The 12,534-nt window shown below is 38.1% G+C and overlaps 2 protein-coding genes across 2 annotated transcripts; one reads left to right on the top strand and one right to left on the bottom strand.

Moving 5' to 3' along the window:
- Positions 1-243: 243 nt before the first annotated feature.
- Positions 244-7,088, bottom strand: LOC111327058 (protein odr-4 homolog). Its single transcript, XM_022931148.2, has 13 exons — positions 6,902-7,088; positions 6,747-6,810; positions 6,494-6,561; positions 6,123-6,322; positions 5,606-5,642; positions 5,326-5,466; positions 4,543-4,710; positions 3,901-4,017; positions 2,739-2,832; positions 1,447-1,547; positions 1,033-1,111; positions 762-866; positions 244-392 (listed from the first exon to the last, which is right to left on the bottom strand). Exons 1-13 carry the CDS (start codon positions 6,995-6,997, stop codon positions 319-321), a joined length of 1,344 nt encoding a protein of 447 aa, XP_022786883.2. The 5' UTR covers positions 6,998-7,088; the 3' UTR covers positions 244-318.
- Positions 7,089-7,112: 24 nt separating this feature from the next.
- On the top strand, positions 7,113-10,950 carry LOC111327096 (large ribosomal subunit protein eL28). The gene is made up of 5 exons (XM_088756398.1): positions 7,113-7,167; positions 8,176-8,260; positions 8,508-8,567; positions 9,651-9,714; positions 10,693-10,950. Exons 2-5 carry the CDS (start codon positions 8,180-8,182, stop codon positions 10,899-10,901), a joined length of 414 nt encoding a protein of 137 aa, XP_088612524.1. The 5' UTR covers positions 7,113-7,167; positions 8,176-8,179; the 3' UTR covers positions 10,902-10,950.
- The last annotated feature ends 1,584 nt before the right edge of the window (positions 10,951-12,534 follow it).

The following is a 12,534-nucleotide window of genomic DNA, read 5'->3' as shown; positions in this document are numbered from 1 at the left end:
ACTGCTAGGTTATCTGTCAGTAAAGAAGAGTCTAGTAGAGGCCTCGTACCAGGATATCTCGGCTGATTTTTCTCAAGTTGACTCGAAAAAGGCCACGGTGATTTCGTGAGCCACTATCCACTTTTTCACGCCCGAAATGAAAACAAGAAAGGTGTCTTTATAGTTAAGTCAGGCGTACCATGGTATGTTCAGGAGGGAAGGTAAATGGAATTGAGCTCAAACCAACACTGAGAAGAAACCAACTTTCAGAGTGTAGAGCTTGATTTTAATTTAATGTAATTCGAAATACTATCAATCAACATTACTTTGGGTTTTGTTTCATCCTGTGTTTTCGCCCCAAAGAAAAGTTACTCCAGCTGCCACGACTGCAACAACGACTCCAACAACGGCACCTGTCGATAAAAAGTTTTTCAACTTTAAATTCTGGCTCTGAAGCTGACAATAACTTTTTTACACAGTAGGCCGCTGAATATCAGGAATGTGCTGAGATTCAACGTTTCCGAGTGTGCTTGAATAGAATGCTATGTCGCGCGTGACGTTGCTTTGTTTGGCGCGTGGCAACTTGTACGGGGAACAATGATAAACTTTTCTAAGCTGACAAAATACCAAGAGATCCTTTATTGTGTACTGTTATCGATGTAATGTCAGTATGGAACATGCAGTCGTCGACGGAACGTATTTCACCTCCTCTCCCTTCAGTTCCAATCTCGTTGTTTGCCCTAAAGATACTAACCAGTATGTTACATGCTTCTAATACTGACCTATTACACGTCTTCCAAGTCCTTGTTGAATTTCCTCGCTTTCTGTAATTTCTTCATTGTCCTCAGTTTCCATTTCTTCAACCAAACTTCCCACCGTCTGGACATCTGTTAAGTTCACAATAAAACTAGCAAGGAAAATCTCACAACAGCATGAAAAAACAAACTATGCCTTTTTTCTGCAATCTGTTTTCTTTTTTAATGGAAGAAATCAAGTTGCACTTTCGATCAGAAGAAAGAAAAGAGCAAAGAACGCAATTGTTATGTAATTTACCGGGGAATTCCTCGCTGCATTCAAAGTCCTCTTCTTTGGGTTCAATACCTAAGAGCTCTGCGATTCTTTCTTTGGATTCCTTAGAAAAAGAAGAAAAAAAAAATAAACAAAAAAAGCAAAGTCATTCGCCATGATCATTTTAGAGAAAATGTATTACTGACACAAACAAGGATTAGAAAGTCTCGCAAATCAGCAGCAGTTTATCATGAAATGAGCACATTGAAATAAAGAAAACTGGGAAAAAGTGTTGTCTTTGGATTATCCTATTTGACAGTTTGACACTTTCAGTGTAGAAGATAGAGGTTCCAACTCTACAAGACCGCGACCCAGTTCGACTCGGAAATCTCACCCATTTTTCCATTTTTAAGGCCAGTGAAAAGTTAAAGCACACTATTTATTCACTTAGGCAATTACCTTCAATGTTTCGTCCTTAAACACATAATCACAAACTGTGACGGGTCCTGAGCCAAGAGGGACAAACACTCTTTGAGGAGATGTCCACGTTGAAGACCGTTCTAAAAAAAAGAAAAAAAAAAAAAAAAACCCAAAAAACAAAAGAAAAAACGATGATCTGAACCACTAACTGAACGTCTTTTATCTCACATATTACTTAAAACTGACAGGTTTGTTTTCTATTTTCAGTGATACGAAGGAGCCACGTCCGTTACAGACTAATTCATTATACAAAAAATAGAAGCATCTTGTATTCATCTCGTATTAAAAAAAGAAACTACAAAATTAATATAACTTCACGAATACATACGGGTTTAAAGTGTAAGACAAAAAGATAAGGTTGAAGTCTTGTATAGTTCTAGTACTATTAGGGCGACAAAACAAATTAAACACAAAAAACGGAAGACTAGATCATTCTCACAAATGGAAGGGTAACAACTTCCTCAATAGAATATGACGGAAAGATGGCGCATCTGAACGGTGAAAAAATTACAATCCTCACGTCCTATTAACTCGCAAAACGCTTTCGACTGAGCAGATCCCAGCATTATCATAATCGCTGTTTCATAGAGCTATGAATCTGATCATGGCTTAACTCACCCACAGAGATCTCTTTAGCTCTGGGGAACAACAATCGAGAGCGAAATCCGTAGGTCTGAGATTCAGTTCCTAGTGGGTAACTTTTTATTTTCTTTATCCCACGCTAGTAGTTAAGCAAATGACATTATTTTTAACTTCTACCATCTTGAAAAGACTTCATCGATGGTTCAGTCGATCAGTGAGATTTATAACATAACCAAAGTAAAGCGCGCGCTCTGATTGGTCAATTTAGCGTCCCCCATTTGCCCCATGGGTGTACGCTGCTGACGTGAGCAAATGCAAAGACTATTTTTCCGCGCGCGCTTGTTTTTTCTGGTCGCGTAAGATTTGTTAAATAAACGGGAACTCTTTAGCTACAATGTATCAATGTTATGTTATAAAACAAATGGTAAACACCACAGCGTACACTATTGAGTTATGGATGCACTTAGGAGGTTTGCTAAGCACTCAAGAAGCTAGAGTCGCTCTCGGCTGTCGCCTCGAGCGACTCTTACGCTTCTTTCGTGCTTAGCAACCTCCCGCGTGCATCCATAACTCAATAGTGTACGCTGTGGTGTTTACCATTTGTTAATTAGAGAGAGCTGTGGAATATTTAAGGAAAAAAAAAAGAATTTTTTTTTATAGCTATATTGAAGAACAGCACCCTAAATTACCACTGTTTGGTTTCTCCTCTTGATTGTCCATAACATCCTCACATAAAACTTCACAACGTGCCAGGAAAGAGCGAATGGCATCATACTTTAAAGCCTAAAATATGCACACAAACAAGGAAAAACTCAATAAAACAAACTGATACAAAAAAAATAAATTCCAAAGGGGGTAAGTTTCTAAAGAACTGCATCGATGGGAATAACAAGGTAATTTGGATTTTATCAACTGCGTTGATTGGCCACCGTAAAGAGTTTAAAAGCTGACGTTTCGAGCTAAGGGCTAACGCTTGAAACGTCAGATTTGAAACTCTTTACGGTGGCAAAATTACATTATCAACTCAGTAGATAAACCAAAATTACCTAAATCATGATTCTGTTACTACAAGGATATGTTGCCAAAACTGAATATGCTCTAAAAGGATTGGGATGAAATACATTTATCTTATTAGACATTTTTTTATGTAGTATCGCTGAGTATTTTACGAGTTGTGCCCGTAGGGCGAGTCAAAATACAAACTCGTAAAAATACTCAGCAATACTACTGTACACAACAAAATGTTTAATAAGAGATTTATCATCCAACACCCCAAATTGTTATTTCAGTATGAGTAGATTTTGCAGATATTTCTGGAGTACATTTGGATAATAAATGCAATTACGATATAACTCACAAAGGCTTTAAGGTCTAAGACATGAATTAGCGTTATCTAAGCCACATTCAGCAACAGAAAGTGTATTTTATTTTTAATCAATAACAAGTGATAAGTCAATATGATTCACACTATTACAATGACATCAGTGTGCCATTTTTACGATTGAGATCGAGGTTGAAAACATTAACTCATAACTTATGAGAAATAATTATGTTTCAACAAACACTGTACAACACAGCTCACGGTGTACCTCACATGCGGGTCCAGGAATCTTTGATTAGGTGAAGGAGGGGTGGGAGGGTGGGTTAAACTTTGATTTAAAAAGCTGGGAAATTTTGATTTACAGCACAGTCTAAGTAAGCCATGAAATATTTCAAGACAAGCACATTTCAGATAGTTTATATTGAGAAATAGTATGGGATCCTTTCATTGCAAGAATTTTTTCTTTACAACATGTGGTAAAAAAAAAAACCACCAGTCTCACAGACCCTCCCCTGGATCTAACACTGTACCTGTACGGCCTCCCCTGCAGTGGCTTTCTGATGCATATAGGCTCGACAACTCATTGAGCCACTGATGCTTATAGAAGCTGCAGTTTCTACCTCCACTGACTCTATAGTGCTGCAGGGCTGGAAAGAGAAAATAAAGAAAACATAAGTAACAGCTCGCAGCTGTTTTGGGTGCAGGCCTTGTCAGTTCTGTGGTGGGAGAACCCTCACCAGTAACTCACACCTGTGTGCCTGAAATGGGATTCCCTGAGGTGAAGTAAATGTGGATAGAGGTTTTGGTTGATAAACCATCTTTGCCCATTTTGTTTTCTCTGAGATCTCCAGCTGCCCACCCCCTGCCCCTTCACCTGTCCCCCCCCCCTCCACAAAATTCCACTTTGATCCGGAAATAGCAGACAGGGAGTTACCACCAGATGAGCCATGGACGATAATCAATATATTGGTCAACATAACTGTACATGTGGTCTCCATTCTCAAACACTGCTTCAACCAAGATTTTTTAGCAACTGAAACAGTACAGAGCTGAATAATAATTGTTTTGTATAACACAGCATCCTCCCATTAAGTTTGGAACTTAACAACCTGTACATATAAAGCTAATGAACTGAATACATGTCTAACTGCACTGTTGTAATGCTCTGGTACCTCATCTGTAAATAGGTCAATTTTAAATGTCTGTGTAGATTTAGAACTAGCTTGGCTGGATCTTCCTGACTTTCCTCCTGATACAAGGGTCTGATCATCAGCATAAAGCTCTCCATTTACGGTGCACAAGGCACTAGATAAACTCTGCAATTTCTTGTGAATGCTACCCTGAAGACATGATTGACACAAAATTAACAACAATGCTTATAGTACACTCAGACAATTTTGGTAATCAGAGAAAAAGTTAAGATCATTGGAAAAGATGACATAAAAAACTGAATTCCTTTAAAGGTTGCAGTAAACATTTCCCTTCCAAATCAGCTCTGATTTATGAATAGCTGTGTTTAATTAGAGTAAATTGTAAAGATACATGAGGTTCATTCATCAATTAAGTTTTCGCCTCTACAATAACATTTGTTTCCCTCTAGTAATCAGTCAGTTTTAGCCAATTGAAACAGAATTTGACTCAAGTTAGAGCATCTGATTTGCAAAAGGCTGGGTGTTTATTTGGCATTAAAGATTTGAAAATTCCCCTGTGATTTTGCACAATTTTCTCCCAAAATTTATTCAGATGAGTAAACCAGTCTCTCCTATTAGTTTGTATTATTCTTCTACCACAGCTGTTCTCAATCAAAAACCTGAAAGGGAGAAGGTGATTGGAAGGAAGCTAGGTGAGTCAGGTCTACTGACCCTCACCCAAGTTAACTCTAGACTTAGATGTTTCAATGCTATAACAGAAAGGGCTGCCATATGGGTCTGTCTTTTAATCTACTGATTTCATACCATTATTTGCTTGTGAAGACTTGAAGTCTTAAGTTTCCTTGGAACATCAAAGCATCCATTAGTTAATGACACGGATGTCTCCAGTTTTATCCACTTTGGGGAAAATGACTGATATTTTACTTCAGCTGGATTTGGTGTGGCCTGCAACAAGACAAATAAGTAAGCTGATATTTCTAAGATGGTAACAAAACAAACAAATAAACAAAAGAATGATAACATGAACATGTTGATTATATTATAGACTAATAATATGGGGTTCATCTGAATTGTTAACACCCACCTGCTGATCAGATACATCAATTGTCCTACAAGTAATTCTAAAAGCAAATGTGTCAAGGAAAAGCCTCATGTATACCAAATGAGATGGACATACAAAACCAGCTATTACCAATACTAGACCTTAATTAGATTTCTGTAACAAGAAGTCACCAGGAATGCAGCATGCATTAGACTCATGATTAGTGGAAATGAGTGAAACAGAATAAGTCATTCCCAGTATCACATCAGATTTCCCTAACTGTTCACTGGGACCCAAAAAGTTCTATCCCAAGAAAAAAAACATGCACGTACAGTCAGGGTCAGTTTCTTGTGCACAAACTATCAGGTGGAACAAGTTCCATATCATGTCTGTCACAAAAGAGATAGAAGAGAAAACGAAAATTAAAATAAATGTTAGAAATTTAAATTAGAAAGTTGATGAAAAGTTTTAAAGTTCAAGTGGAAATGCTTAATGAAGATCGTCATACAAACTAATCAGTGTAATTAATTCTTATCCATTATAATGCAAAAAAGGATACTTTTTAGTTTCTGAACAAATTTGGAGCAAGATTCTGCTGTGAATGAGGTCATCAAAATATGATGCTGATTTTTGTTGTACAGTCTTCTGAATGGAGAACAGAAGTTGACGAAGCTTTGCCTGGGATTTGGTAAGCATGTCCATGGGGCCAAAAGCAAAAACTCCAATCACATCTAAGCCTCCAGTCAGCATTCTTGATACCTGTCAAAATAAACCAAACATGTTGTTTATTTAACTGCTGATGGATTACCTCTTACAGTTTATAACAGTGGTGAGGGAAAGAAGAGGGAAAGAGGAGGGAAAGAGAAATATGGAGGGTGCAAAAATTGGGAAAATCTAATCAACAACTAAAAAAAATATTCACGCATTTACCTGATGAGCGTGTTCTATGATCCAGCTGTTTTCAATGTCATCTAAAGCGGCTGTCTCACCACTTCCGTCTGTAATTTATTATTTTATAAAGCAAAGTAATGTAAAGGCAATAGAACGGAAAGACCATACTAGGCACAGTCTTCCAGTGGTTACAGTACACCAGTTAATTTACAACTAAAAAAGGTAATTTGGGAGCTTCCACTTAAAGCCCAGTATTGGAAAAAATCGTCGATCCTAGATGTTAAATCTATACCTGAATTTCCTGACTGGTCTGGTGTCCGGGCCAAATGAAGGATATAGTCTCTTTGAGAAGAAAGCTGAGAAAGGAACGGACGCTTAAATAAAACTTGCACCGAAAAGACGAAATTATGAGCCCGAGTTAGCTAAGGGTATCCAGTTTAACTTTACCTGTCCGACTATCAGACCGATTTGCCATTTATGGCTACCGTAAAGAGAAGATATATAATTTTCAACACATTCTTCGATAATAACGGTTCTTCCCATCCCGAAACTCCCAATACTTTCTCGACAGAAGTTTGCTTATATTCGATCAGCTGTGTCCGCCATGTTGGAACCAAATAGGCCGTGAGAGCCTGGGGCTCTGTAGGACCCCCTGCACTGTTTGGAACATGCGCTTTTATCTTTCTCTCTCTCGTGGTCGCCATTTCTGAGTGGTAAGGCGAAATTCTTAGTAGATTTTTTGGCGTTTTTACAGGTTTTCATATCTCCTCCGATCTATGGAACTCGATTAAAAACTAAAAAATTTTCTTAAATTTAGATTTAAGTGCATCCCTACGCGTTGATCTTCCGTTTCTTGTGACAAAGTCCTGCTTTTTCTTTCGACTTTGTACTATTCGTTTACGAATTTACTCTCAGTTTTATTTCGCTTAGATACTGCTGACATTTGGAAGTTTCTGTGCATAAAACTCCTCTATTTTAGTTTCCAGGTTTTCTCTATCTTCCTCCTCAAATTCTGACGAGGGAACTTGATCCTACTATTCAGGAATTAACTCAAACTCAAAGTGAAACTTCTGAAGCAAGGCTTTTATCGAAGTTCTTGTGCTTGAAGAATGAATTCATATCGTATTGAAAACGTAGGAGAAGTCGTTTGATCTATTTTTTCTTGAATGGAAAACCACTGAAGATACCCATCTAGAATTTAGACTGCCTCGTTGAGAGAACGGGGAGTATTTCGATAATTTTGTAGAATTTAAATAATTAGAGAGAGCATATTTGTACCACTGCTTTGGAGCTATTTTATTTAAAGAAAAATGAACAGTGTAGGGACTTTGGAGAGTCCATTGCAACCAGTTATCAACTTTCTAAATGCTTAATATGACTCCTTGAGCAACAGCTGCATGTTATTTGGTATCAGGAAAATAATCTTCCTCTCAGAATGAAATATTGTGTAAGCCTTAGAGATACAGTTATAAGATTCTTTGTTGTAAATGTTCTCCCTTCTCTGATTAACATGCTACCAGTGTGTCTTCTAATGGAAGGGTCCACCCTCAATGTGCAAAATAGATGACACGGGTATATGTTAACAAGTTTTATTTAAGCATGGTGCAAAGTTGGGAAATTTTATTTTGAAGTTTGTTTTTACGAGTGGAAAGTTTGTCATGCCCTGTGCTTCTTTTTACCAAATTAACTGAGAGAAAATTATTTTTTTTTACTCTGGACAGGAAAATGTCTGCCGACTTGCAATGGATGATGATAAGGAAACACTCCTGTTTCCTGTTGAAAAATCAGGGAACCACATTTACAAAGGTATAATTTGAAGCCAAACAATTTGTTGTAGATTAAAAAAAAGGTAGTTAAATGCTTGTGTTAAGGGGGTAAGTTTTTAAAGAAATGGTGATACTGCATTGATGAGGGTGTGACAGGATACTTTGGTTTTATCAACTTAGTTGATAGTGAAAATTGGCCACGGTAAAGAGTTGATGGGAATTATGCTTGCATTAATTAACTTTATCACAGCATGATGATCATGAGTTACCTGATTATTTATTGTTAGGAACCACTGAACCTTACTGGAAGGAATGGGTTCAAACATTGTGGATTGGTGAACAAAAAGGTATAGTTGTGTGTACAATTTAGTTTGCTATCTTAACATTATGAAATCACTCGAGCAACCTTTTGACTCTTAATGGTGACAGGCATCTAATTTCTCCCTACCTTCAGTCCCCCAAATCACACAGTAAGGTCAGGGGAATAAAGGAAATGATCACCAACTATCTAGCTGTTGAATAAAGGCTGATAGTTTCTAAAGAAACTGTTTGGGGCTACGTCGGTGGGAATAACGAAATAATTTGGATATATCAACAAAGTTGAAATGGTAAATTGGCCACCGTAGCGATTAGAAAAGCTGACATTTCGAGCATTAGCCCTTCGTCGGAGCAAATAAAGGAATTGTGGGTTGTGTGTGCTTTTAAAGGCTGAAAATGGAGCTACGTTATTGGTGGGAACATGGCAATGAGAAAAACATGAATAAATTAGTGGAATGAAAAGCAGTTGGTCATCAAAGTCCCTAATTTGTTTCTTCTTTATTACTGCATAATCACTAATCGCTTCTTTATCAAGTTGTCACCTCTATTAAGTGGTTGCAATCACCTTTGAGTGAGTCCCTACAGCCTGTTTGTATTGTTCTCCACCTGTATTAAGCAGTCACATGAAGTGGAACTTTTCATATATAACATCAAAATACATGTAATCTCTCAAGTAAAATGTCATATATCTTTCTCTCCCAAAAACAAAGTTAGTACTATTTTCAAGTGAAGTTTTTGTACATTAAAAAGTCAATTATGGTATAAAATGGCCTTTGCTATTGTTTTTTATGTCACCCCTATTCTTTGGAACCATAATTAAGTAGTCAACCTGTATTCAACAGTCAACCTGCCATTCTCTGTGAGTGACCACTCTGTACAGGTTTGACTGTTTTTCAATCCAGCATTGTATGAGTAATAAATGCATTAGTGGTATATCTGAGTATTGACACAATTTAAATTACATTTCCCAGCATATATATGGAATGCAGAAACGGAAAGAGGACTAAGCAGTAATTTTCTAGTAGGAAGGAGTTTTTAAGTGGAATTTATTTATTTAGTAGAATAATATTGCATGCAAGTGCATTTCTGAATATGCTCTTATCACATTTCAGTCCATTGGAGTTACTCCTGAACCTTCTGGCAAAGGTGTGGTCCTCACCATCAAGAAGAAGAAGTGTAAGTTGAAGTGATGCTTTCATCTTCTATGTGATGCTTTCTTTCATAACATTTAGTAATGTTGATAGTTAAAGGTTCAAGTATCAGTTATATACTGTACATGCATGCGATACCCAAGAGCCGGGAAATACTAAAATCATAGTGAACATGATTAAGCCACGTAGTTGTAAACTGAAATTGACTTTATGGTGAACTCATGAATATACTGTGCAGAATATAATTAGAATATGCAGTGATTATACTCAGGTTGCTAAATACATTGTAAACTTGATACTGAATTTGCACCCTGCTAAAAATGAGTAAATTCTCAAGAAAGAGAGTCGCTAGCAGTTGCAGTTTTGATTATTTGGTTTTTCTGCAGTACTTGTCTGGCACAAAATTAGTTGTCGCTCCCACAAACATTCGCCCAAATGTAAAAAAATTTGGGTCTGCTGTTTTTAACAAGATGTATTATCTCCCTAGGCCCCTATGGCTGTGCTCATGCTGCAAATTTTGCATATTCAATTTCCACTTTATTTGTATATCCACCATTACAAAGGAAAGAAAAGTAAAGAATAAATGACTTGGCTTTGGCTTACAATTGCTGTAGTTTAGTAGCACATTCATGTTTGACCATACAGCAATTGTTGGGGCCTTGTTTATATATTATTGTATCATACGCTGTATGTGCAGCTGTACTTAGATTATAGAAGCTGAGTAATGGGCATGACTTTAGCAATTAGCTGGATTTGTTTACTGTCCAGTGATCTGGAGTTCAACAACTTGTCCCATCAGTTGGGTTTCCAAAATGTTTTGTGCAATGTGAATGTTAATGAAATATGATTTGACAGCATACCTGTGATCCAGCTGAAGTATATCACCAACTTCACAACGTACATAATTTTTTACCATATTCATTTAGTGTTTACTGTCAGTTTATTGGGAAGTAACTAATGCTAGTTACAGGAGTTCGGTTTATTGGTAATTGTTTTCTTGCAGATGCTAACAAGCCCTCTAAGGTTACATCCAAGGTGACTTTGGCTCGTGACTCCCGTCGCACCATCAAGACCATCAAGAACTTGTGTGGCAAGAACTATTACCGACAGGATCTGGAGGATGCAGCGGTCAGGAGGGCATGTGCCATCCTCCGCAGCCAAAGGACTGGCACAGGTGTGCAGAAGAATCGTACACGCAGAAAGCGCAACTGAATGTACACATTGATATCTGTTCTCTGATAATAAATTTGCGAAAAAGCTACTTGTTGGGCCATTCAATCTTCACATTGGGATGACGTGAAATTATAGTAAACAAACTTGACCCCACATTCAACACTTCTACCTCAATTGTGGAGCACTGAATTTTATTGGGAAGGGTTTCACCGAGCCTTTACGCCAAGGCATGTTGGCAAGCCCCCAAAACACTTCTTTTATTGTTATATCCCTTGGCTGCCACTCTTTTTTACTTCAAATATTTGTTTCCCCCAATCACGAGGTTCTTTACTTGTTTGTTTGCTTCACAATCTTACAACTACGGGGCATGGAGACCTTGTGGGGTTTGAACATGAGATTAGTTAATAACTCGCTTGGGTTGCCTGTTTGGCATTTCTCTTCTTTATTTGGTTTGGGTATTGCCCTTGTTATTTTTGCGAAGCCCTCTGAAGTACAAGGATCAGCACATGTCATTGAAATTCTTCCTCATCCTTTTTTGTCGACGTTTCTTCTATGACAACTAGTATGTGACTCGACAGACAGCTTATCCGACGAGAACAAATACCTTCACCGTGTTTTTACGAAGAACAACTACAACAACGACTTCATCCGACGAAACACTCACCGACCCACTACCACTACCGAAACAAACGACACCGCAACCCCTACGACTACAGCAACCATACCGTACATAAAAGGTATGTCTGAAAACATCTCGCGCATCTTACTACCCTTCAATATCCGCGTCGCCCACAAACCAAAAAACATCACCACACTACGTCAGTTACTAACCAACGTTAAAGACAAAGACGAACCGAGGAACAGACAGGGAACGATTTATAAGATCAATTGTTCCGACTGCCAAGCCTCCTACATCGGTGAGACTGGCAGAAACCTCACAACAAGACTGACTGAACACAGACGGGCGACGAGGAAAGGTGATGTCAGCAATCACATTGCTGAACACCATCGACTTACCAACCACAACATTGACTGGGACTCTGCGCAATGCCTAACCTACAGCACTGACTATTTTCAACGACTGACTCTGGAAAGCTGGTTTACTAACTTAGAACAGACTCCCCTAAACAGATGTCAACAACTACCCGCCCCATACAAACGACTCATTCACGACATAAACATCACAAACGACCGAAAAAGAACAACCTAGCTTTACCGACAGACCGAAACAGACCAATCACGAACGACTTACGTCACTTGAGTCTTACAGCCAATAACATCACGGCAAAACCAACCGATCATTTCACACGAACTGGAATAAGAACATTCTACTGACAACAATCACTCACTTGACTCTGATGATGACTTCCGCACAGGTTGTCGAAACGTCAGTCACTGCCACCGACAACAGTCCTTCTCAGGACTACACTCACCCGGACGATCAGACAACACCTTCACAACCAAATATTTATGACACAAATTGCGCTATGAAACGATATTAGCCAGCTAGAAAGAAGGTTGCATTAAAACGTGAAAAGTGAATAATTATAGCCTGAATTATGTTGTAAGATTTATCACAGATTCAGTTATGGTTGATTTAGTTCTATGTAGCGCTGAAGCAGCGTCTCTTCGCCCGCGAAAATATTTGATTATTTTCAGGTAGCGGAAGCAC

This window comes from Stylophora pistillata, chromosome 4 (genome assembly GCF_964205215.1).
Source record: "Stylophora pistillata chromosome 4, jaStyPist1.2, whole genome shotgun sequence".
NCBI lineage: Eukaryota > Metazoa > Cnidaria > Anthozoa > Scleractinia > Pocilloporidae > Stylophora > Stylophora pistillata.
Note: the sequence above shows the minus strand (reverse complement) of the source record. Positions and strands in the feature narration are given on the sequence as shown.